Genomic DNA, 22,686 nt, shown 5'->3' on the forward strand with positions numbered 1-22,686 from the left:
GCTGCGGCGGCTGCCCGGCCACGGCCTGGCTCGGCTGGCAACTGCAGGAAGTCAGGGGCAGCAGCAGGCTGCACCAGCTCAGAAGGGAAGAGGCCCACGCGCCCGTGGACCGTCCCGAACCTCCAGCCTAGAGGGCAAGTAAAAGGTCTAAAGGAAACAGGAGGGGCTTGTCTTGGGACTAAGGAGGCCCTTTAGGGATACCTAGTACTTCCTTAACCTCTCCCTAAAGCTCTGTGAGGACACCATGGAATCCATTTTACAGATGAGGAAACAGAGGCTCAGGGAAGGAAAGGGATTTTCTCAGAGCCACAAGACCACAGTGGGAAGCAAAGCTAAAAGGCAAAGCAGCATCTGTGGACTCTGAGGGCATGCAGAAGCACAAAGAGAGGCTTGGGCCACAAACATGGAGACAATAATGCTCACGGAGACCCCTCAGCCACATATGCAGGCAGAGCAGAGGACTGGGCTATACCGGCAGACGCTGACAGGCCATGCAGGGGCCTTAGGAGGCTGGGCAGCCCAGATCCCTTTTGGGCACCAAGAAGCCCGTACTGTGCCTCTGCAGCATGCTGCATTAAAGTAGAAGGAGCTCTGTCTGGGATTCCTAGGTTCGGGGCACCCACCAAAGTCAGGGCCTCTACGCCGCAGCTCCTCCAGGTACACAACCTTCTTTCGGACCACACAGCCGGCACTGTAGCCTGTGGGCCAAGCTTTTATCAGCATCTGCCAGGGAGGCACCCTCGGCCAGCCCCCCCTCACCTCCCTTGGCACCGACCCACTCGAGGGAGCTCCAGGGGTTGCAGGTGGATGATGTCACCCTTGTGGAAGGCCAGCAGCGCTGAATCCTCAGGCAGAAAATTCCTCACGGCAACCACGTAGTCAGAGTCCTGGGTTAACCAGGGGCAGGGTGATGAGCTGCAGCCCCTTGGCATCCCCCTCCCGAGGCCTAGGGCCACCCCTGCTCCTCACATCCTCTCTGACTTGTGAGGGAAGGGAGAACTCAGTAGATGAGAAGAGGGAAGGAAGGGCTGGAGGCCTGATCTGATGGACATGGGCGGAGGTTGGGGCTCACACATCCACTTTGCCCACTCAGCCGCTCACCAGACCTTCCCATGGAAGATTTCCCTGGGCCTGGGGTACATGTATGACCCGCTCTAGGCCCAGGGGCTGCCCAGTCAGGAGTGGGAGGGATGGACAGAGACCAAGATGCAATGGGCAGGCCATGTAGCCATGGCAGGAGAGGAGGATAGCTGCTGAGGAACTCGGAGGAGGTGCTGTGCCACCCTGCTGGGGGCATGAATAGACATTTTCTGAATGAACAGTCAAATGGCATTTCAGTTGGAAAGCCTACACAAAAGCCTGAAGGCACACAGATATCTATGAACAGTCACTATGGACACACACACATTCACACTTCCCAAGCAGGCAGGGCTGGTATATAACTGGGGTGGGAGAGACCTGTTCTCAGGCCCTTGGCCTTGGGCAGTGGGGTTGGGGGGACATCTACAGGAGGAACTTGACCTTCTTCAGCTCCAGAATGAAGTCATCCACCAGGGTCTTGACCTGGTGAGCTCGGGCTGAGAAGAGAATGACCTTCTCGCTAGCCAAGTTGAACTCCAGCATGTTCTGGGAGGGCATGGTCACAAACAGGATATCCGCAAAGCTGGAAGATGGACAGGTGGCATGACGGCAGGAACCTGTGGCTAGGGGGTTGCTGCCCTTCCTCCACCGATCATGCCACTTATGTTTCTGCCCTGCTCTTTCTGAAGCCCGGCGCCAGTACCATCTCAGTCCCGTTAGGCCAGCCCCAAAGAACCCAGGACCTTCCTACCTCCCTTTTTTTTTTCTGAGTTGGAGTCTCACTCTGTCGCCCAGGCTGGAGGGCAGTGGCCACTCCCGGCCACCGCAGCCTCAAGCTGCTAGGCTCCGGCGATCCTTCTGCTCAGCCTTCCAAGTAGCTGGAACTACAGGCACGCATTACCATGCCTGGCTAATTTTTGATTTACCGTAGAGATGAGGTCTCGCCAAGTTGCCCGGGCGGGTCTTGAACCCACGGGCTGAGGCAATTCACTCACCTTGGCCTCCCAAAGCACTGGGATTACAGGCTGAGGCACCGAGCCCAGCCTCCACCTCCCTTTTCTGACCCTGCTGTAGTTTCAGTTTAGTTCCCATCATGCTTTGAGTCGACACTCCAGCCCCTTCCCACCCTTTGCCCTTTGGTCCAGGCTCCTGGATTTTGCCCACACAAATCTCTCTCTCTCACTCAGTAACCAAATTCTATTTTTTTTTTAGTTGGACTCTCACTCTGTTGCCCAGGCTAGAGTGCAGTGGCACACTCACAGCCACCACAGCCTCGACTTGCTGGGCTCAGGTAATCCTTCCGCCTCAGCCTTCCAAATAGCTGGCACTACAGGCATGCGCCACCATGCCTGGCTAATTTTTTTTTTTTTTGAGTTGGAGTCTCACTCTGTCATCCAGGATGGAGGGTAGTGGCATGCTCCCGGCCACTGCAGCCTCGACCTGCTGGGCCCTGGTGATCCTTCCACCTTAGCCTTCCAAGTAGCTGGAACTACAAGCATGTACCACCATGCCCAGCTAATTTTTTGATTTATTGTAGAGATGAGGTCTTGCCAAGTTGGCCAGACTGGTCTCGAACCCACGGGCTTAGGCAATCCTCCCACCTCGGCCTCCCAAAGTGCTGGGATTACAGGCGTGAGCCACTGTGCCCGGCCCCAGCTAATTTTTTTGTGATTTATTACAGAGACAAGGTCTCACCAAGTTGCCCAGGCTGGTCGTGAACCCCCAGGCTCAGGCAATCCTCTTGCCTCAGCCTCCCAAAGTGCTGGGATTACAGGCTAAGCCACCTTGCCCGGACTCCACATTTTAAAACAAGTTTTCACCCAATTGGTGAGCAAGGCTCTCTTCCCATCCTTGTGTTATAAAGGACAAAAGGGACTTCTAGCAGGGGAGGAGGGTATCGCAGAACCCAGTACAGTGCCACAGCAGCAGCACTGGTTCCCTTCCCAGGCTTGTCATAGCATGGTCATTTACAGCAAGGCTGCCCCTCTGCACAGTGAGCTCTGTGTGGATGGGGCAGCAGGCTCCTAGCTCAGCTCCTTCCTGGCCATCGTGTGACCTGAGACAAGCAACTTGTCTCTGTTGTCCCTCGGTCTCCCCAGCTCTAAAATGGGCTTGCATAAAGGGCTTGGCACAAGAGTCTGGCACATTATAGGTACTTGGTTATGGAGTGAGGAAATGCCGGTGCCAGTCTGCACTCCAGTTTCTGCCAGCCCCACGCCCCTGCCTGCCAGTCACCTGTATGCACGCAAGACCCGCAGCTGTCCACTGGCCTCCTGGCCACCTTTGACCATCCGCAGGAGCTTGATGCCTGTGTGGGACACAGCTAGGAGCTGCACGCCTGTGCCCACACTGCCCTGGGGCAGGGATGAAGGGTGTGTAAGAGTCTTTTCGCCTCATCCCTGAATCCCCTGGGCAAGTAGGGGACCAGTGGGGAGCTCGCACCGTGGCAGGGAAGAGGCGGGAGAAGTAGACCTCCCAGGTGTCCCGTGCGGCGCTGACCACGGCCCTCTTCACGCTCTCTGTTACCAGAGGCCTCTGTGTGTCCAGCTGATTCTGGGCTATGGGAGGCCAGGTCCGGTCAGGACTCTCTCGCCCTTCCCCTGTTGGCCCGCACCTCAGGGAGGTCAGGGAGGGAGGCTGACACCCAGCCAGAAGGTGTCTGACTAGTGTCTATACTGGGAAACTGGAACCCAGAGACTGACAAGATGGCTGGGCCATCATACGCCAGGCACTGCTGACCCCAAACACTCAGCCTTGCCATGCAAGGGCCAGAAGCACAGTAAGGAGGGCATGTCTGGGAGGTGGTAGGGCTGGACTTGTCAGCCTCAATCTCCCTGAGAAGGGCTGGCTGTGGCTCTGGCTGCCCCACCAACTCCTCCTTCCCCCTGGATACCAAACAGGGCCTTCATCCTCAGTCTCTCTTCCTTGGAGATGCGCAGGCAGGCCTCAGAGAGCGTGTCATGCAGGATCTGTGGGAGTGAGCTGTGATGTGGGTGGCCCGTGGGACTTTCCCAGCTGAGACCCCAGACTGGACTGTCTGGGATGAGTGGGAACATGAAGGTCCCATTTTGCAGCAGTGGGGTCATCTGTGTAAATCAGCTCCCACTTATAGGGGTCCTTTCTTTCCTCCTTGACTCCATAGGCTAGGCCGCCCTTCTTTGTCCTCATTTTATAATCTATACAGTGGGGTTTAGACATGACCTCTAGGCCACATCTACTCAAACTGTCACTCTGATTAGGTCACACCATGGGCTCACTGACCCTGTCCATGGGAGTGGGAGATTCAATGAAATAGCTTCCCAACTTCACCCTGGCCAAGAACCCCAAAACCCAGAGTGCAGAAGCAGGATGTGCACATAGCTAGTCTCTGTATGCACACTGCCCTGCTGAGTACACTGAGACAGAAAGGGAAGAGAAGACCTCACCTGCCGGAACAAGAGGTCTAGGTGCACAGGGTGGCTGTAGCTGTCCTTGGGGTAAAACACCTGTGGGGGCGGGGCTTCAGTGGGTGCCTTCGGACTGCCTCTCACCTTGTTTCACACCTCACTCCACCCTCCACATACAACCCCCGGTCACGCCCCAGCTCTGACTCCACCTGTGCCTGACCCTGTTCTCCTGGGCCCCTCCCCCAACTCCTAGATCTACCCCCCACCCCCATTCAGCCCTTTCCCTGGCTCAGCCCAAGCCTGGCACCTCTTTCCGCAGGAATATCCGCCAAGGGGCATCCTGGTAGCCATAGAAGCTGGGGTTGACAAGGCGGTGCAGCCGTGTCTGCACGGGTTCTTCTGGGGGATCCAGTGACCTTGAAGGCAGTACTGGAGAGCATAGGGTCAGGGGAGGCATGAGGAGGCACCTCTCAGGATGAAGTGAAGAGGCAGGGTGGGTGGGGGGGAAAGGGACCCCAGGGGCAGCCTCATGTGGAGGAGGGGGCTGGGGGTCCATTGACACCTACTCACAAGGGTCACATTCATATGACTGAGCCCTTCTTTTGACACATATAGAAAACACCTATTGAATACAGGCCAGTGCTGAGAGCTGAGGATACCCCAGTGAACAAGACAGACAGGGCCTCTGTCCTTGAGTTTAGTCTTATAGCAGGTGTGGGTGGAACAGACCGTTCAGAAGCAAAGCTTTTAGTGCCAAGCAATTTAGGCAAGAGTCTGGGGGCTGGTCTTGGAGGGTCCTTCACCCCTTCCTGATGGCCTAGGCAGACTTCTCTGAGGAAGCGACATTTGAGCTGAGACCTGAGTGTAAGAAGGGGCCAGACATGTAAAGATCTTGGGGTAGAGCATTCTAGGCAGAGGAAACAGCAAGTGCAAAGGTTCTGATGCAGGAGAGGGCTTGGTGTGTTCTGGGAACACAGAGGAACAGAATGTGCAAGGGGAGGGTGGAAGGAGCTGAGAGGGGAGGTGGGTAGATCATATGCTACAGTGAGGAGTTTGGAGCTCATTGTAGGAACCATCTGAGGGTTTCTGTCAGGAACACAATGTGAGCTGATCTCTATCTTTTTTTTTTTTTTTGAGTTGGAGTCTCACTCCATTGTCCAGGCTGGAGTGCAATGGCACGCTCACGGCCACCCCAGTGTCGACCGGGTGGGCTCCAGTGATCCTTCTGCCTCAGCCTTCCAAGCAGCTGGAACTACAGGTGTACGCTACCATGCCCAGCTAATTTTTGACTTATTGTAGAGATGAGGTCTCACCAAGTTGCCCAAGCCGGTCTCAAACCTGCAGGCTCAGGCAATCCTCTCACCTTGGCCTCTCAAAGAGCTGGGATTACAGGCTGAGCCACTGAGCCCGGCCAATTTCTATCTTTTCTGCCAAGAGATGGGGTATAGAGGTAAGGGCTCCAGCTGCGATGCCAGGAGGCCTGGGTACACATCCCTGGCCTGGTACTTTTGAGTTGTATGACCCTGGGCAAGTCACTTAACCTGTGTGTGCCTCCATTTCCCCATCCATAACATGTAGGACCAAATGGTACTGCCTTGAAGGGTCTTAGTAGGGTTAAGTGAGGCCAGGCTGGGTCTGGACTGAGTTCTGTGTTATATAAGTGTTGATATTATAATTATACCAGTTGCACACACAACATGTACACACTGGCTTAAGGACACAGATGCACACATGCCAATGACATACAGTTGAGACTCATCTGCGTTCCCAAACTTACTCATACACTTGGACACCCTGGTCGCTTGCCCCTCCCCCTTCCTGGCCCTCTCACCTGAAGTGGGCCCCATGGATGGCCTCGGTGCACTGGTCACTGGCTTCACCAGGGCCACGGCCTCTCTAGACACCTGTCCCACCCCAAAAAGAGTGCTCAGGGAGCAACAGACAGGCCCTGTGGAAGGGGTAGGGCTGTGGCTTTTAGGAGCAACAGTTTCTGAGGCACTCCTGGAGGCCTCTCTTTGTCTTCTTTTCCCCATGGGTTCAGCCCCACCCTGCCCCTCACCTGAGTGCCAGGTGCAACTCCCAGGTGAGTCATCTGCCCCTTCAGGATCATCAGGGCCTCCTCATGGGGGTCTGGCCTCTTCACGAACACCTTCCCACCATCCTTCCTGATAGGTATTGGCATATCATGGGTGGCTGACCCTGAGTCTCCCCTTCCCTGCCGCATACTCCTACAGTAGGGAGCTTCCTCCTCCACCCCCTCCCCATCATTATAAGCGAGAACCCAGCCAGGAGCAGAGACTGGTCCAAAGTGCCAGAACACAACCTGGACAACAGTATCTGGGCCTCCCTTTTTCCCCAGGGCTCATCTGGACCTATGGACATAAACAGATCCATTTCCTAAAGGGAGGTGGACAGGGTGGTCTTTGACTCAGTAGGCAGGTACACCGATAGTGGACATGCAGGCACAGTGAGGAGGCCACTCTCTGTTGGGCTGGAGGGCTAGGGCAGGGGCAGTGCAGACCTGAGGGCCTCAGGCCGGCCTCCCCGGGGTGGCTGCTGGTACTGCCTGACGATGTCCTTGATCTGCTGTGTAGGCTGTGGGAAGTGCTCCGAGTTGAGTGTAGAGTACCTGACCAGCTCTGGGGAAGGCAAAGCTGTGGGCAAGGGGGGCAGTGGGGAACAGGGTGAGGCCACTGGGGGGTACAGCCATACCCCAGTCCTGTCCTGGGAAACCCCTAGGCTGGGACAGGGCACTCACTGGTTTCTGGAGAAGCCCGGTCTTGAGCTAGAACAGGGGCAGCCACGGGCTTGGTGGAGGCCCTTGGGGTCTTGGCCAGAGGGGCTGGGACCAAGGGCTTTGGAGCAGAGCGCAGGAGCACAGGTTTGGCCGGGGGACCAGTGCCTACAGACTTCAGCCGGGCCTCTGGAGCGAGGGGTTTCTGTGGAGAACAGGGCATGAGGTGAGCTGCCTGGGACACATCAGCCTGCTGTCAGGGACCCCCACATCTGCTCAAGATGGACCATGGACTCCTGGGCCCCTGGAGCAGCACTGTGTACCTCCCACTCACCTGTCTAAGCAGCCCCTTCCCCTAGGTGGGTCAGGCTCACCTCTGGAGGCAAGGGTCTTGGGGCAGGACTCAGAGGCTGCTGCTGGAGCGCCATGGCCTGCAGGGTCATCTCCCGGGCCTGGGGAGAGGTGGCGGTGGTGACCAGGCGGGCCCATTCTCTGCCCCCCAGCAGCCACACCCTCACTCACCAGCAGCACAGCCTGCTTGTGGATGAAGGCTTGCTGCAGAGCCAACGTGGAGGCGTCCAGGCCTGGGACTGAGCAGAGGAGGCAAGGGCACAATGGGCATGGGAGATGGAGGGACTCCCTACCATGTCCCACCCATCCTCTCACCCCCACTGCGGCTGCCTCCATTCTAGCACACAAGGTGCCTGAGGACCAGCGAGTGGCTCCAGCCCTGCCCCACCCTGGAACCACCCTGGGGAGTCACTGACTTGGCTTTGGCTTTGGCTTTGGCTCTGGAGGTCTCCGGGGGGTGTCTTCAGTACTGCTACTACCGCCTCCACCAGGTTGGCCTCCCCCTTTCATGCGGTAGGCAATGGCTGTTGGCTTCTCCAGATCCTGGGGGCAGCAGGTGGCTCGAGTGACTGCCTCAGTGCTATACTCCCGAGGTTCCATGGCAACAGGCACCTGACACCAGCCACTTCCTCCACCCCAGGGAGGCCTCTCGTCGGCCAAGTGTCTGCTCTGTGCCCAGCCTTTACCCATGCGGCATCCTAATCAGTCCTCCCACAATCATGTGAGCGCCTGACCCATCCCCCTTCCACAGAGGAATAAACTGAGGCTCAATGAAGGGCCGTGCTCTGCTCAGGGCTGCACATCATGCCAAGGACCATGGAGGGGCTCTGGGGAGTTTCCAGAGTGAGCAAGCATACCTCGGGGGGGAGTGTCTCATGAGATCTGGGACCAGAGGACCCAGGGACCAACGTCATTCACTCCCACCCAGATAGACAGATCTTAATGGCACTGGGGGCTGCACCCCCAGAGGTGGTGGAAGGTGCACTTCTAGCTGTGGATCCTTCCGGGGTCAGTCAGGAGCACCTCTAGTTGTGAGGAGATCTTCATCCTCTGCCCAGCTCCTGGCAGAGAACCAGATAGGACACACCACCCCATGGCCCTCTCTGTAAGAGGCTTGCATGTCACCCGGTATATGTGTGTGACTTGGGGTGTACACACTGTGCCTGCTGTCTGCAAACGCCACATCCCGTGCCTACCGCATCCCCGTAGGACAAGACAGGGTCAAAGAGGCTATCCAGGTAGCAGTCCAGTCCCTTGTGGGGCACGGTAGGCTCTCCAAGACTGTCTGACTCTGGGTGGGGAGACACAGAAGAATCAAGTTCTTTCCTCATGCTGATCTCTACCCTCCTACCCCACAGCCTCCAAGGTTCCCTTCCTACCAGGGACAGCAGCCGCTGCTGATTGGCCTCGGTGGATTGTTGTCCCTCTCTGGGTCTCAGTCTCCCCATTCGTACCATCCTTGTTGTGGCTGCAGTACCCGTCAGAGTCTGGCACTTTGGGCATGTGCCCCTGGGGCTGGGACCTAGTGGGCATGTCCTCGTCCGAGTCCCAGCTGTTTCCAAATACCCTGTGGTGAAGGGGAACACGGTGCAGCTGACCCCTCCAATGCCCCAACGTTCTCCTCTGTGCCCTGGAAGTGGGTTACTTTAACCTTTTAAAGAGCAGGAACCCTTGGCAAACTCCACCTCCTTAAGAACCCTGAAGCTCAGATTCAGAACTCAGCCTTTCCCGGCAGCTGCGAGGGGCGGGTGAGGCTTCTGCCCAGGAGAGGCCATCTGTGTGAGGGGTGCCCAGATAGCTACCTACACTCTGGGGTCTCCCCTGCCGGCTGCAGGCCCTTCTGCACCCACAATGAAGTAGGATTTCTGCCGAGGGAAGTCCCTGAGCAGCTCCAGGTCTGACACGAGGTCCAGCACATAGTCATGGCCAGCCAGCTCTGCCCACTCGGCCCCATTCTTCATGGCCACTGTCCAGCCCCGCCAGCCATCTGCCAGGCCCCTGGTGACAGCATGCAGAGGGGTAAAAATGAGGGACAGAGCCATCAGGCCCTGCCTGGGGAGATCTGGGATAGAAACCAGACCTCACGCACGACCAGAGTGGACCCGAGGGGCCCCTGGGGGATCTGACCTCTTGTGCCGCCTCCCTCCTTCCCAGGTGTACACGCATGTGCTGGGCAGGGCATCCCAGGAGCCAACCTGTGCCTCAGAATGTCTCCAGCTACTTCTTCCCCTGTACTCCAGGAGTGCACTGGGCAGGAGAACTGGTCACCTGGGGTTGCAGTAGGTGCTGGGCTCAGGATGGGGCTTCCGAGTCCAGGCTGGCCACGCTTCCCTGCCTGCTTCTTCCTCTTGGGTTTCCCGACTCTCATCTTGGACCCCTGGATCTGCATCCCCACTGCCCCGGTACCCCCTCCCACGGCCAGGGCCAGGCCCCATGTGCACTGGCTTTCACGTAGAGCCACATCCCAGGTGGCTCCTCCCCAGCTCCAGAACTTTCCGTGGCTTCTTCTGACCCCAGGGCTTACTGTGCCCTGCTGGCTCTGGCTGCGTTCCCCCTACCCAGGAGGGGGAAAAGGCAGTGCAAGGGGTGGGGTCAGGCAGCTTACCATTGAAGCAACCCACGTCCAGTGCCATACTAGCCTTCTCATGGGTGGCTGTCCATTCGAGCTGAGTTGGGGGAAAGGTCCGGGCAGCCCCCGAGCCCTGCTGTTGGGCCCGGCCCATGGCCTGCATGAGGCGGTGCTGACACACAGCCTGGAAGCCATTCCGTCCATAATCAGACACAAACCTGATGGGTAGGAGTTGGAACCAGGATCAAGAGGGATGTGAAGCTAGCTGGGGTTGGAGAATTCTAAGGCTAGTCTGAAAAAGGTCCTGCCTAGCCCAGAGTTTTAAGGTGAGACCGAAAAGGCCCAAGGATAGTTCAGAAGGGTTCCAGGCTATAGTCCAGAGCTCTGGGGCTACAGACGATCCCAGACAATCTGAGGTCCCAGGCAATCCCAGCATTCAGAAGCTAGTCTAAAAAAGATCTCAGACTAGCCCAGAGTTTCATGGCTAAACTAAAAGGGTTCCAGACTAGCCCAGAAGTATCTCAGGCCAGCACAAAGCTCTAAGGATAGGCCAAAGAGGTTCCAGCTTGTTGGAGCAAAATGTCATTGACAGAGTGGGGTCTGTAGCTGGATATGAATAAGAACCTGGACCTTGAACCTCACTTCTTCAGCAGGCAACCCTGGGTGGCTATCTGCCTTCTGTGAACCTCTCCTCCAAGTTCTCATCTTTAGAAGAGATGGCTGTGCTGGGTCAACTACATGCGGGCTCAACGAGCCTGATCTCTACCAAGGGCAGGCACCCCTCTTGCCTCCTTGTCCCCTCAACCCCTTGCTAGGCTTGGCCAGGAACAGCAGTGGAGCAGGTTCACGGTAGCTACAAGGGGGAACCTAGCTCCACGTCCACAAGAAGGCCCCAAATAGGCGGGCAATGGCCCTACCTTGCTGTCACAGAGTCACAAGACTAGCCAAGTGATGACCACCTACTGTGTGCTAGCCTGAGTGAGGCTATATGCACTCTGCAGCTCACAGCCACCCTATCAGGCGGGTCCTGCTACCATCCCTAATTTACAGGGAGACAAGTTCAGAGAGGGGCAGTGACTTGCCCCAGGCCACACGCAGGTATCAGAGTAGAATTCATACCCAGGGCCTGCCTGAGCATTTTCCCTTGCAAATCATCCTTCTCACCCAGTAGGGTGCCATCACTGGGATGGTTATGCCCACACAGCACTTATGCCCACATGCCTCTGCTCTAAGTCTGTGTTGTTGTGTTTCATAGGGATCATCATTATCCCTAGTTTATAGGTGAAGAAACCAAGGCCCAGAGAGATGGAGTAATTTGTCCTAGGCCACACGGCTCATATGTGGCTGAGCTGGGACTTGAACCCAGACTGTCTGGACCCAGCATCCCCTACAGTCCCATGCTGTGAGAGATCCATGATCTTTTCCAAATTCCTCACACCCTGGTCTCTGAGTTCTGGAAGTCCTTCATCCAGTCTGACTACACCTACCCTCTTCAGGGAAGGCCTGCCCTTCTTGCTTGCTCTGAGTCCAGTGGAGAGGCAGAGTAGCCCTGGTCAGCCCCCATGGAGCGTCCCAGCTCGGAAACCCCACTCCTGGCCTGACCTTCAAGGTTCCACCTTGGGCCCTGCTGCCCATGCCACTGTCTCTCACACCCCGGCCCCCACCCAGTCCCACTCACTTGAGGAGGTACTTGTTGAAGCGTGAGGAAGGTGCAAAGCCACTGAGGCAGGTGGCCAGCAGCAGCCAGCCCCGCTCAGCATTATGGGCGTTGTGATTGCGCCACACCTGGTTGGCCAGCTGTGCTAGGATCTCGTCCCGCAGCTCGGGCACCGCCAGCCCCTTCTGCACAATGTAGTTCCCGAAGACATTCTCCTGAGCACCGTGCAGGTGGGGGTCACCCATGAAGCGCAGGATCTAGGCCACAAGCAGACTCTCCTAGGCCTCTCAGAAGGTTGCTCCTGCCAGTCCCCATCCCCCAACATGCATCCTTCTCACATGCCTCCCACATATCCCCCTGCCCATATAAAAGTCCCTCATGTTACAATGTAAGTGCCATAGTCTATGCCAAATGACCAGGCAGTTCACCCCAACTCTGGGAAAGTCAAGACCCAAAGCACCTGCTGACTTTCTCTCCTGCTTATGTACAGCTTCTGTATAGCCCCAGCCCCGCTCCCTGCACCCCTGGCTCCAGCTGGCCCCTCAACTCCTGCTCTAGCTATGTTCCAGAGGGCTTTTTCTTTCCTTTTTTTTAAAGTAAGTTTATTGAACTGATGGAGAATAGGCTACGCCACAGGCAGAGCAGCTGGGGCTGGCTGACAGCAAGAACAGCCTTTTTCTTTTTTTTTTGAGTTGGAGTCTCATTCTGTTGCCCAGGCTGGAGTGCAATGGCACACTCACAGCCACTGTAGCCTCAACCTGCTGGGCTCAGGTGACCCTTCACCTCAGTCTTCCAAGTGTGCTACCACACCTAGTTAATTTTTTGATTTACTGTAGAGATGAGGTCGCCCAAGCTGGTCTCAAACCTGTGGGCTCAGGCAATCCTCTCACCTTGGCCTCCCAAAGTGCTGGGATTATAGGCGTGAGCCACCACGCGCCTGGCCAGAACACCCTCTTTCTAACATTCAAATATGACCACCTCTCTCCCATGGAAGCACCTTTCTTAGTTCCCTAGGTCCTGTGGGATAAAATCCAAGCTCTGGGTCTACAATCAAGGCCTTACTGACACTCTCTTCCTTGCCCACCTGATTCTCTGTTCTGATCACACCAGTTTCCTCATCTCTCTGAACATTCTCACTCTTCCTATCTGGCAAACTTCCCTCCAGCTCAAATGCCCCTCCGCCAAGAAGCCCTCTCTGACCCTGCCCAGGGCTGAATTAGTGGCCCCAACTGGCTCCATAGTCTCAGTGCTTCCTTCTGTTCATGCTGGTGGTTACTTGCCAGGTCAGCTCTGCCTCCCCACTCAGACTGGAAAGTCCTTGAGGAGAGGACCTGGGTCTCTTCTTAGAGTCCCCAAGGGCCTCCAAAGTAGCCTTTTTTAGCCAGGAAGATGGCTGGGAGAAGAAAGTCTACCAGTCCCCAGAAAGGAGGCCAGATCATTCCACTGACATACAAGTCTCTCCTCTAAGGAGGACACATGGGGTTCGTGCATGACTGGGCTTGGGGAGAACCCAGGAGTACAGCACCAGGGGAAGGGGTTATGCATCTGAAGGTGGGCTGGGGAAGACCCCATACCAGCTTGAAGACGCTCGCAGCTTCCGCATGGTACTCAGCAGGCAGCTGCGTGAGAGGTGTCCTTAGGGGCGCTGTCAGCATACCAAAGGCAGGTTCCTGGGAGCACAGGGCAGAGACATGAGGAGACAGAGCTAGGACTGACAGGCACATCTGGATCCTCTGCCCTGTGCCAGGTGGGGGCGCAAAGGGCTGTGAGGCAGGGGCTCCTGTCCCCAGTGCATGATGGGGAAACCGAGATCCAGCAGGGGCCACAGTGGCCCTCAGTGAGTGGCTGGTAGGGACAGGATGAGCCCCCATCTGGGCCCTTCCTGGAAGGCAGGAAATAAGAGCAGGGCTGACGTGCCATCACTGCACCAGTTGTCCAATTTCTGTCACATTTCCAGACTGGTCGGTAAACAACCCCACCGGAGCCCCTGAGGGTCCTCCACTGCTATCTGGACCCCCAGAGTTCCCATGATCTGGCTCATACCTCGTGCCACAGGGCACAGTCAGGAGCCTGCTCTAGGGCAAGGACAATGTCTACTCTAGTGGTCAGTACCCACTGTCCAGGGCACCTTGGGCCTATGCCAGCCCTTGCCTTGAAGTGGCACCGGACAAACTTGGCCATGGGGTAGTTGTTGATATCCAGGGGCAGTGTGACACGAGGCTCGGCCTGCAGCCGGGGAGTCCGCACCGGGGCCACCCGGGGCACCCGGGCCAGCCTGAGGCCTGTGGAGAGAGGAGGACATGAGGTGCCTGCACCCTGTCCTCCCACACCCTACCCCTGCCCAGTGCTACCTACCTGCCACTGCTCGTAAGAGCCCTGCCAGCTCAGCCGGTACCTCCAGGTGCCCCACAGCCACCACCTCCCGCTTGCTCAGCACCTGAAGGGACAGTGCATGGGGCACGGACAGGCCTGCCACACCCCCATCTGCCAGCCTCCCTCCGTGGCCCTGCTGCCACCCAGACCCCACACCCACCTCCTGCTCCCGCAGCCGTGCCTCCTCCACCCGGCGCCTCTGCTCTGCCCTCAGCTGCAGGAGAGCAGATGGTTAAGGCGGGGAATGGCAGCAGAGGCCACGGCAGGCCCCAGGCCCAGGCCAGTTTGCACAGGGTGAGCACACGAGAAGCAAGGGGTGCAGCTAGCTTGCTTGCTGTCTGGAAGCAACTGCCCCACTTCATAGATGGAAGGGAGGAGGCAGAGGATGACTAGAGAGTCAGAGAGGGGAAAGGAGAGAGCAAGAGAGAGACAGAGGCGAGGCGCAAAGGGGGAAGAACTTCACAGAAAGAGAGGCACATGGGAGGACTTCTGGGAAGCACCGAGCAATGTGTGGTGGAAAGCCCTCCTCCATGGCTCCTCGAACCCTTCATTAAGGGCCACGTGCGCTTCAGTGCTTGGGGAAGAGCACCTGTCTTTCCAGTGGTTGGTGTACATGACAGTGGGTCAGGACCGGCATGGAGGTGAGAGCAAACCACAGCCAGCAACGTTCAGGTCGCCAAATTCTAATCGTCCCTAGTTACTGAAGACCCCACTGGGACCCCGGCACCAGGCTGACCCTTCGCATGCAGTGTCTCATTGAACCCTCTCCATAATCCCAAGGGGCAGACAGGGAAATTGAGCCTAAAGAACAGCCAAGGTTATACAGTGAATGGCAGGCAGGGGATTTGACCCCAAGAATGTCTGAGGCCAACAGTCTGCTCTCAGGTGCTAAGTGACTCCTCCCCTTCTCTGCTGCCCTCTGGATCCAGCTGGGGCAGGGCCTGTACCTTGAGGTAGCGTCGTCGGCTCATGTACGTGTGCACCAGGGACCGGAACTTCACCAGACTCCTCCTCATCTGTTGATAGCGTTGCCTGGAGGTGGGGGGAGGCGGGGTCAGGGATCGGAGCCACAGAGTCACCAAGCGGAAGAGATGTCCCTGCTAGCCTGGACTGGTAGAGTGTCCACACTTCACTCCAGGGCTCTTTGGCACCAGGGAAAGCTGCAGCTCAGAGAAGGGCAGTGACTTGGCCAAGGTCACATGGCAAATTAACTGTCAGAGCATGGATTAAGCCTGCCTGGACCATATATTTCCCAAGATGCAGGGTGGGGCCCTTCTCAACTGGATGGATTCCCAACTGCCAGTCCTAAGGGCACTCAAAGGCAGAGACACAGAGAATCTGGTTGTCCTTCCTGCAGAGGCCCCCATGCTCAGCTTGCATGCCTTCAGAGATTGGGAGCTCACTACCTGAGGTCAGGCATGGCCTCTCCCAAGCCTGACCACAGGGCTCTAGGGAACCCTGCCTTCTCTGGGCTGCACCTGGCAAGGTAGCCACGGGCCCGACTTTGCAGCAGGATGATTTTGCGGCGCAGGGAACGGAATCGCCGCTGGATGAAGAAGCCACGGAGGCAGCGCTGAAGCGTGAGGGCCGCCAGGTTCAGGACATGTTCCCGCATGCTCTCCAGCAGCTGGTGTAGGTGCTCCTTGAGGAACAGCTGAGGACGGGAGGCAGCACTGAGGCAGGTAAGAACCAGGAGGCTGTACTAGGGGCCCCTCCCTCTCCACAAGTCCATGGAGACAAAATAGACGGGGGCAGCCTCCTGGAGCTGGGCTGGAGGATGGGTCGGGTTTGGAGAGGTGGAAGATGGGGCAGTGGAGAGTCAGGCAGTGGGAGCAAAGGCTTGGAGGTGGGACTGGCGTTCCGTATGCCAGGCTCGTCTGGACTGCTTTGGGGACAGCGGTCTTTAGCATGGACACTTCTGACTCAGTGGGCGGCAGGTTTGGAGTCTCCAAGGTCTGATGGCGGGGCAGGACTCACCTTGCTGACCCCAACGCGGTACATATTTGGCATGACTGTGCACAGGCGACTCAGCACCGACACACACATGTCCCCGTTAGCAGGCAGGTCATGCTTGAGAGCCACTAGACAGCGATACCTAAGATGGCCCAAACTCAGTCTTGGGGATACGAGACCTACCCAAGATGCCTGCTAGACTATGGGGTTTCAACCCCCAACCCACAGTGTCTGCTAATCTTTTTTTTTTGTAGAGATGAGATCTCACTATGTTGTCCAGCCTGGTCTTGAACTCCTGACCTCAAGCAAGTCTCCTGCCTTGGCCTCCCAAAGTGCTGGGATTATATGCATGAGCCACCATGCCTGGCAATGTCTCCTAATCAAAAAAAGGCACTCAAGACTTTTTATTTCTAGGTGTCAAAAAACTGTTCTACTGCAGTAGATGATTTCACTAGAACAGGACAGACACTTTACTGCCATCTGCTGGAAACTTCTCTTAATAACTATGAAAAAATCACTCCTTGGAATCAATACAGATATAATAAAACTATGGGGAAAAAAAGGCAAGACAATAAATATATCTGCCATGTAGCAACATGCAATGATCTTGTGTAGCATACAACCTGAGCAACTCGGCTCGGCAAGCCCTGAGCTGCCTGGGTTGTATATTCCTGGAGTCATGAAGAATCGGACAGGGGTCTGTGGAGCTTAAAACAACCCCGACGAGGTACCTGTCAATGAACACCTGGAAGGGCAGCCGCACCGGAAAGCCCTCCTTGCGGATTCGCACAGTCTCCAGCACTCCTGAATAGCGTAACTGTGCCATCACCACATCTGGCTCAAAGAGACCCGGCTCCTGTGGGGATGCCCAGAGAAGGGGGTCTGTGTGTTGGCCTAGTCATGTGCGAAGGGCGCTGCCAGTGGGGAACAGTCAGGCTGGCAGGCCAGGCAGATGGAGGCCCAAGGAAGCTAAGCCATTTGCCCAAGAACACACAGCGGGAGGAGATTCTGGCTCCTCTGAGGCCTCAGCTCTCACTTACCTTCTTGTGGTTGGGCTTCAGGCAGCGCACGAACAAGGGGTTACACCTGGCAGGGGCAGGAGGAGGGCAGCATGAGGGCGCAGGAAAGTAAGGTGCTCACTAATAGGGGTCATGGGTGGGTTGAAGGGCTGGGTGCTCCACCCACCTGCCCCCCCCTCACCTCTCCATTTTTTCCACCAGATCCAAGAGTGACTGCTGGAACTTGGCAGCCACCGTGTGGGCCTTGTAGAGCCGGGATACAGAGCTGCTCTTGCCCAGGCGCTGAGGGGCGGCCTGCGGGGCATGGCTGGAGAAGAGGTGTGCCACCACCTGGGCAGGGGTGGAGGCAGTGAGAGACAGGGTGACAGGCAGGCGAAACAGAGAGAGGGAAGCCGAGAGACAGAAGTGAGGAGGGAGTGAGAACACAAGGAGTCCTGTTTCCAGACGGAAGAATCTGAGAGTTGACTGGACCCCTGTTCTCGCTGCAAGAACTCTGTCTCCCTGGCTTGCACCCTTCTCAAAACAGGGGGCTCAGCACCTCCCAAGGACTCACCCCATAATTAGCTGATGCTTTCCCCTTCAGTCCAGGGAACCCATAGGCCCTGAAGCGGCCTGTTACACGCATGTTCATGAACGCTGGCCATGACCTCCTGAGGAGGGTGCCCAGTTGACAGAGAAGGGAGAGAAGGGCCGGACAGGAACTGCCCTACCCAGGCCTGTGCTCTGTCACAGGGCCGTCTGCTGGTCAGTAGGGGCGCTGGGGTGTGGGGTCTTCCCAAACCTTCAAGGGACCCAAATCAGATCCCCCCTGGCTCATCCCAGGGGCTGGGATTGGGGGAACAGTCTGGTAGAAGTCAAGGGAGAATAGACTGGAGAATGGGGCAGGGCCAGGCATAGAGGAAAGTACTGAGCAAAGCCAAGGCTGAGGATACGGAGTTAGGGCTGGGAGTTGGTCCAGGGTCTGGCCGCCGGGGCTGAGGGGAGGCAGAGGGCAGGACCAGGGCTAGGTCACCTTCCCATTTCCTGGACTTAGGCAGGAACATGGTGGTCCAAAGCTAAGTAGAGTCGGGATAAGGCAACTCCGAAGCCTGACTGTGGGCCGGGCCACGTCCGGGGGAGGCAGAGGGGTGAGGCGAGGCTCACTCACCCGTGTCCGGCTCCGCACAAACAGGTCCAGCACATCCTGGCGCACTTGGTCGTGGTTCTTGTCCAGGAACTTGTGCACCTGAAAAGGAGGAACACTGGGCAGCTCGAGCTGGGCCCAGCCATTCCCACCCGTACAGCCCACCCCAGTGGACATCAGCCTGCTTGTTCCCTCCTCCTTGGTTCCTCCTTTGGGAGGGCCACAGGCTCAGTTCCCTGGGTAATCCTGGCCCTACCCCGCCAGACTCTCTGTCTGTCTCAGGAGTCTGGACCCTCCTCCAAGATCTGGTCCCCAACATCCTCCCCACTCCTAGCAGAGGGGGGCATCAGCCACAGCTTCACATGAACAGTCTAGGTCTTGGCCCCACCCTCAGTGGAAGACACTGTCCTGTGCCCATTCTGAGAAAAGTAAGGCCCAGATGGGGAGAGAGGCCTAGAATCCCAACCTGAGTCATCTCCAGGGCAGAAGTGTGAGAGATTACAGTGACATTCCTATTGATAACTGCTACTCTTTATCAAACCCACCCTATGCTTCTCACACCCACCCCGTGAGATGGGCACTATTATTATCCCCCTTTGCCAGATGAAAAAACTGAGGATCAGAAAGGTTAGGTGATTTACCCAAGGTCACACAGCTGGGGAGTAGCAGAGCCAGAACTGGAACCAGGTGTGAATTTCTGGGGGCCTGCTGTGCTCTGCCTCCAACAGCTGGGAGAACTGTAGCACCAGTGGCCATGCTGGTGATCTCAGGGCCTACCTGGTAGGTAACCCTGCCTGCATAGTGCTTGATAGTGAACTCAGGCAGTGGCATCTTGGGTTTGGAGTAGAGCGGGTTGGCGCCATGATGGTAGTGGCACTTCTGCAGGAACGTGTGGTCCGTAGCCTGGGAGCAGCAGGGGTCAGTGGTGGGCAGGGGGCCTAGACACCTTGTTCCTGGCCTGTGGCAAATTCTCCAGCCCTGACTGCTCCTCGGTGGGCAAAGAAGAGGAGCAACTCACAGCTTCCCACGGCTGCCCATCACCCTGGGTCAGGAGGGGAGTGCCTCAGCCAGGCCCTGGAGGCCTAAGTGGACCCCTGCAGACAGGCGTGGGCAGCCCCTCTTCCAGCCCAGCTGCCTCTGCACTCCCTAGTCCCACTGGTATCCCACTCTTGTGTTTCACAATCAGTATTTGAGGCCCCGTCCCAAGGTTACCTCTTCTAGGAAGCCTGTGACTTTCCAGGCTGGTGCAGTCCCTCCTCTGAACACATACAGCCCCACCCAGCCTCAATCACTGCAGGTAGGTTGTGAGTCCCAAGCCTTAGCTCCCCATCCCAGGCCAGAGCAGAGAGGAAAGAAGGACTTGGGTGGGATGAGGCCCCAAGGCTCACGAAGGAAAAAAACCCCCAAAAAACGGTGCAACCTAATAAGGTTCACACAGTGCCCGTGGCTCACCTGGGGAAAGCAACACTGGTCGTCAAGGATGCGCAGGACGCCGTAGGGCTTCAGTGAGATGAGGTTGATGCAGGGCTGGTTGTCGGCAAAGGTGATCTCCCGCCAATCAATCTGCTCACGGATGTACTCTTCCTGGGGGCAGCAGGGACTCAGTCGCCCAGTTCTGCCCAGGCCCCCTGCCACCCTAGCTCCCGAGCTGAACCTGTCTGAAGGAGCCAGGCCAGGGGCACCTCTGCTTGCATACCTCCTAGAATAGGGAGCTCACCCCCTAACAGGGCAACATGAGCCACCTCAGAGCCCTGCTGCTCCCTACGCCTGGAACAGCCCAGTGGAAGACAAGACAGACCCTCCCCGCCCTACCCCGCTGCCCCTGACCTAAGAAAGCCCACCTCTGGGCTCAGCACCTCACTACCTTTCCCTTCAGAACACAGGTACTTCACATGTGCCAATTTCATTCTGAGAATGCCGGTCCCTTCACTATCTACTGACTACTTTGGAATTGCCCTTTAAAGAACCAGTATATCCTTGTCTGTCCCCAAGGAGGCCCATCGGCCAGTCAAGATGGGGACCGGAAAGTCACAGGGGTCCACACACCTGCTCCTCCTGGAAGATGATCTTGTTGAAAAGGTACTGAAGGTTCTCATTTGCATAGTTAATGCATAGCTGCTCAAAGCTGTTGAAGCTCAGGTCCTGCCAGGGAAATGGTAAGGCTGGGCCTGGTCCCTCCTGGGCCAGCAGCCCATGTGTCCCTGCCTTGGGCCTTGCCCAGTGCCCTTCCTGCCTTCCATGGCCACAGCCCCCAGCTCAGAACCCTACATGGCTCCTGCGACAACTAGGACAAAGCCTGGTATCTTGGTCCTGACAGCCTTCTGCCTGGGTTCAAACCCTGCTTCTGCCACCTCCTGGCTGTGTGACCTTGAACAAGTGCCCTGTGCCTCCATTTCCCCATCTATAAAATGGGGACACTGACAGAAACTGCCTCGCAGGATTGCTGTTGCGATGAAGTGAATTAACAAACATAAGGTACTTAGAACAGCGCCTGACATGTAAGAGGCACCATGTGAGGGTTTGTGCTGGCTTCTCTTATGATCATGCCCCGTCTCTTCATTCCCCTAACTACACATCACACAGCAGTCACCCCTCAGACACAGGCCAGCTTCCTAGACACCAGGCTCTGTCACATCTCACGGCCTTTGCATGTATTCTTCTCTCCACCTAGAATACCTTCACTGGTTCTCAAGAATGTCTCCTCCCCATCCAGGAAGCCATCCAGACCTCTGCCCAGTTAAGGGTACCCTCTGGGCTCCCCCAGCAAGAGGTCACTTCTCCCATGGATCTGGTGACATCGGCTGTCACTATCCCTACACAGGAAGCTTCCCCAGGTAAGGCACCTCTGGTCCTTCCCAGGTAGCTAGTATTTCCCAGCACAGGGCCTGGTCCCTGAAGGCCTCAGGGCATACTTGTGGGCAAGTGAAGAAAGTAGAGAGAGACAAGGAGATGATTACAAGGGAGAGATCCCTGGAGGAAGACGTCATGCCGTGGGCAGAGAGATGGCAGGACAGGAAGGGCAGCCCTGGATACTGAAGGGAGGAGAGACCTCGCCTTACATTTTCCCGTCCCTCGCACAACCACACAGCCCCACCTCAAAGCCATAGATGTCCAGGATGGCAATGGACAGTGTGTCCTGTTGTGGGGACACTAGTGCGTTGACCCTGGAGATAAGCCAGCCGAACAGCAGTGCATACAAGACCTTGGCGATAGCGTCCCTGGAGGAAGCGTGTTGCTGGTGTGGGTGGGACATCATGGTAGGAGTGCTAAGGGTCTAGGGGCTCAGGCAGGGAGGGGTCTGGCCTCACCTGGCATCCACGGCACTCTCCACAGTTAAGGGTGTGAAGATCTTTTCTCGCATTGTCTCCTGGGGAAGAACATGGCCCTTGACTGACAGCAGGCCCACAGAGGACTGAGGGGCTGGGGGTATGGTAGAAGGGAGGCCAGAGGGATGGTGTGACTGGTCTCAGGCACACAGTTGGCCAAACCCGGGCAGGACACCCTCTTCCCCCTCTACTGGATGAGATGGTGACAGTGGTAGAGACAGCTGGTCTAAAGGGGGAGACGGAGGCATAAGCAGATATAACACAATGAAATCAGCCCTGGGAAGGTGGGGAGGGCCTAGGGTTGTGAAAGCCCAGCAGAGGCACTGACCCAGCCAGGGATCAGGAAAGGCTTCCTGGAGGAGGGAATACTTGTGATGGATCTCAAGGGATGAGTAGGTGTGAAAAGAGGAAGATCATGCAGGCAGGGGGAACAGTCTGTGCAAAGGCCTGGAGATCGGGATCCTAATGCCTTTGGAGACTGAGATTAACTCCCTCCAGGTCTGACCCAGCGGACAGACAGGGACAGAGAGAGGAGGGGAGAGAAAGCGGTGACCCACAGGGGATAGTGTACAAGGCAGCTCTGTCGAGGCACTGGCAGGAGGCTCTTTAAGTTGCCAGGTGCCCACAGACTCACGGTCACTTTGAAGGTGATGGCTTTCTGCAGACCCTCTGGGGAGATCTGCAGCAGCTCCGCCACGGCCTGGATCTCCCGGGCGCTTACCACTGAGGCCACCTCCTGTGCATCCGTCTATACAAAATACCCACAGGAGAGGGTTGAACTAAATAAGCTTATTTTAAAGTTCCTACATAAAACAGAAAAAGGCCAGAATAGCCAGGAAAATTCTGAAAAAGAATAGTGAAGGAGGCTTTATGAGATAGTAAAAACATATTCTAAAGTTACAATAATAATTAAAGCAGTGTGATCATAAACACAAAGTACATAAATAGATTAATAAAGCACAACAAAAAGTCTGGAACTAGACAGAAATGTATATGGAATTTCGCACATAAAAAAGATGCATGTGAAGCCGGGCTCAGTGGCTCAGCCTGTAATCTCAGCACTTTGGGAGGCTGAGGTGAGTGGATTGCCTGAACCCGCGGGTTCGAGACCTGCC

At 56.6% G+C, this 22,686-nt stretch overlaps 1 protein-coding gene across 1 annotated transcript in view; it reads right to left on the bottom strand.

The window, feature by feature from the left end:
* The window catches only part of MYO15A (myosin XVA), a gene marked incomplete at its 5' end in the record, with an annotated part of 55,825 nt that overhangs the window by 19,587 nt on the left and 13,552 nt on the right, over positions 1 to 22,686 (bottom strand). Inside the window, 39 exons of the mRNA XM_008048209.1 lie at positions 13 to 127; positions 624 to 698; positions 776 to 887; positions 1,522 to 1,663; positions 3,316 to 3,434; positions 3,523 to 3,638; positions 3,974 to 4,049; positions 4,506 to 4,565; positions 4,774 to 4,895; positions 6,298 to 6,370; positions 6,526 to 6,631; positions 6,988 to 7,120; positions 7,225 to 7,405; positions 7,575 to 7,652; positions 7,723 to 7,790; positions 7,968 to 8,094; positions 8,748 to 8,842; positions 8,958 to 9,118; positions 9,358 to 9,549; positions 9,747 to 9,819; positions 10,157 to 10,338; positions 11,799 to 12,034; positions 13,352 to 13,447; positions 13,929 to 14,059; positions 14,133 to 14,214; positions 14,311 to 14,364; positions 15,098 to 15,182; positions 15,629 to 15,804; positions 16,128 to 16,245; positions 16,835 to 16,959; positions 17,144 to 17,189; positions 17,304 to 17,452; positions 18,270 to 18,347; positions 19,023 to 19,148; positions 19,698 to 19,829; positions 20,292 to 20,387; positions 21,340 to 21,463; positions 21,554 to 21,612; positions 22,206 to 22,319. Of these exons, the coding sequence (XP_008046400.1) occupies positions 13 to 127; positions 624 to 698; positions 776 to 887; positions 1,522 to 1,663; positions 3,316 to 3,434; positions 3,523 to 3,638; positions 3,974 to 4,049; positions 4,506 to 4,565; positions 4,774 to 4,895; positions 6,298 to 6,370; positions 6,526 to 6,631; positions 6,988 to 7,120; positions 7,225 to 7,405; positions 7,575 to 7,652; positions 7,723 to 7,790; positions 7,968 to 8,094; positions 8,748 to 8,842; positions 8,958 to 9,118; positions 9,358 to 9,549; positions 9,747 to 9,819; positions 10,157 to 10,338; positions 11,799 to 12,034; positions 13,352 to 13,447; positions 13,929 to 14,059; positions 14,133 to 14,214; positions 14,311 to 14,364; positions 15,098 to 15,182; positions 15,629 to 15,804; positions 16,128 to 16,245; positions 16,835 to 16,959; positions 17,144 to 17,189; positions 17,304 to 17,452; positions 18,270 to 18,347; positions 19,023 to 19,148; positions 19,698 to 19,829; positions 20,292 to 20,387; positions 21,340 to 21,463; positions 21,554 to 21,612; positions 22,206 to 22,319 (4,433 nt within the window). The remainder of the gene's footprint in view (positions 1 to 12; positions 128 to 623; positions 699 to 775; positions 888 to 1,521; positions 1,664 to 3,315; positions 3,435 to 3,522; positions 3,639 to 3,973; positions 4,050 to 4,505; positions 4,566 to 4,773; positions 4,896 to 6,297; positions 6,371 to 6,525; positions 6,632 to 6,987; positions 7,121 to 7,224; positions 7,406 to 7,574; positions 7,653 to 7,722; positions 7,791 to 7,967; positions 8,095 to 8,747; positions 8,843 to 8,957; positions 9,119 to 9,357; positions 9,550 to 9,746; positions 9,820 to 10,156; positions 10,339 to 11,798; positions 12,035 to 13,351; positions 13,448 to 13,928; positions 14,060 to 14,132; positions 14,215 to 14,310; positions 14,365 to 15,097; positions 15,183 to 15,628; positions 15,805 to 16,127; positions 16,246 to 16,834; positions 16,960 to 17,143; positions 17,190 to 17,303; positions 17,453 to 18,269; positions 18,348 to 19,022; positions 19,149 to 19,697; positions 19,830 to 20,291; positions 20,388 to 21,339; positions 21,464 to 21,553; positions 21,613 to 22,205; positions 22,320 to 22,686) is intronic.

Source organism: Carlito syrichta, unplaced genomic scaffold (genome assembly GCF_000164805.1).
Source record: "Carlito syrichta isolate Samal-C Ts95f unplaced genomic scaffold, Tarsius_syrichta-2.0.1 Scaffold121193, whole genome shotgun sequence".
NCBI lineage: Eukaryota > Metazoa > Chordata > Mammalia > Primates > Tarsiidae > Carlito > Carlito syrichta.